At 32.9% G+C, this 2,252-nt stretch overlaps 1 protein-coding gene across 1 annotated transcript; it reads left to right on the forward strand.

Moving 5' to 3' along the window:
- Positions 1–1,258: 1,258 nt before the first annotated feature.
- LOC105130270 (uncharacterized) lies at positions 1,259–1,947 on the forward strand (the record flags this gene model as incomplete). Its single annotated transcript, XM_011032692.1, has 2 exons — positions 1,259–1,306; positions 1,408–1,947. Coding segments are annotated over 2 exons (465 nt in total), but the record flags the coding sequence as incomplete, so codon positions are not given.
- Positions 1,948–2,252: the final 305 nt, after the last annotated feature.

Raw genomic sequence — 2,252 nt, forward strand, 5'->3', positions numbered from 1 at the left:
TTATCATTGAATTCAAGCCAAAAAAAATCCAAATTTATAACTATTAGACTGTTCATTCTAATTTATCATCTTTATCTTGAAAGATATAAGATCATTTGATGCAAAATTACTTCTACATTCAACTATCTTTTCTTATAATTTATTTATTAAGAAAATTATATTACAATTCAAAGTCAAATACAGTTTTCTTTATGTTCTAACACTGATTAAGCATAAAAAAAAACTCAGTATTATACTGACGAACTTGCCACCTAATTGTTGATTCTTTCACATGGAACCTTTTTGGTGCCATTAGAATATGCCCTCCCCTCTACTCGATCAATCTTCAAAAGTCCCAGAAATCTCTCTCTTCTGCCAAAATAGAAAAAATTAAAGAAGGTGCAACCAAAAAAATAATTATAGCCAGGAAATCCATCCTCTTATCACTTAGCATGTGTACGCTCTCATCATGTCGTCCCCACATGCTATTTCTTTGTGTTTGACACTTGGCAAGGCCAATCTAGAAATTTCATAAATATTGCATTGACTTTCACAAAGCCAAGAGGACATGTGGCTTTTATACTTTATATTTCTAGCAATCTTTTTTATTTTTGTGAAATGAATTATATATATATATATATATGATTTTTAAAGTTCTTGCATTATGGTAAAAATTCTTTCTTGTATTCTTCATCTAATCAGCTATAGTATATTTTAAAAAATTCATTGAATTAAAAAATTAAATGTTGAGTGATAAAATAAAATACTTAATTGATTTATAAGATCTTCAATAATTCAAAATATTTTTATTTTTCTTACTTGATTTATTATAATTGATAGTTTATATTTTAACCATGTTTTAGATTGACAGTAAATAAATTAATGATATTCCATATATATAATTTCAAGCCTTGCGTTGGTTTTTTTTCCTTTCATAAAAGCCATGTAATATATGTACTTATAATTCGTGGGATTTGTTGTTATAATTAATTTGTGGGCTTCTCTCACTTGTAATTTTTTGCATGATCTTCTACCAAAAAAGAAATTGCCACATGATAAAGGGATGTATATATACTTGCTCCATAAATTATATTGGGGATAAACGTATTTGCAATTTCATAGTCATATTTACATTTTCTATATTTCCTATATTGTCCTTTCCTTCCAAAACAACCATAGACTAGAGCACAGGCCACACCACGAAATAAGACAGCCATAAATGGAAAATGCCAACCAATGAATTTCTACACACACACACACACACACACACACAAACCCCCTCCTCCTCTCTCTCCTCCTCCTCTCCGCCTCCACCGTTGCCTTTTCTGTAAGCTACCCTCCTAAAACCCCATAATGTCATCTATATATCTTCAATTGTTTTTTCTTTAACCTGTCCTTTATTCCTTTTGTTTTCTTGATCTCTTGCAGAATGAAGATTGTGTATACACTCTTTACATAAGAACAGGGTCCATCATCAAAGGTGGCACGGACTCTATCATAAGCGTGAGACTATATAACATGAATGGTGACTACGTGAGGGTCTCCAATATTGAAGCATGGGGAGGGTTAATGGAGCCAGGTCACGACTACTTTGAGTGGGGGAATCTGGAGATCTTCAGTGGGAGAGCACCCTGTTTGAGTTCACCTGTGTGCGCCTTGAACTTGACCTCTGATGGGTCAGGCTCTGGCCATGGCTGGTACGTTAACTACGTGGAGGTGACTACCACTGGGGTCCGTGCGACTTGTTCACAGATGAAGTTTACTATTGAGCAGTGGCTGGCTCTTGATACTTCACCTTACGAGTTAACTGCAGTTAGGAATTATTGTGATTATTTATCGGGCTAAAAAATCTGCTGCTTTAAGTTCTTCCATGTGAAGGTGGGCTATTTTTCGGATGCTTAGGCTTCTGTTAATTACTTTGCATGTGGTAGGTGTGGAATTGGATAAAAATATCCCTGTTATGTTGAATAGAAAAATGGTGATTTCATGTTGGCATCGACGTCATATAGTTGGATTTGATTTTAATAATTATTTTGTCTAGTTAATTATATTTTACTCGAATTAATATTCTTGCATTCATCAATATTGATATATATGTTGATATTCTAGTTGCGGACGGACAAGTTTTTGGCTTAGATTAAATAACTAGTTTGATACCAGAAAAAAACGCAAGTACTATTGTTAATGTTTTTTCTATCATTCAAAAAAAATTTGCAAATTAAGAAAATAATTGATACCAAAAAAACGCAAGCAATGTTCCTTCTTCATCCTTT

Source organism: Populus euphratica, unplaced genomic scaffold, assembly GCF_000495115.2.
Source record: "Populus euphratica unplaced genomic scaffold, PopEup_1.0 scaffold45.1, whole genome shotgun sequence".
NCBI lineage: Eukaryota > Viridiplantae > Streptophyta > Magnoliopsida > Malpighiales > Salicaceae > Populus > Populus euphratica.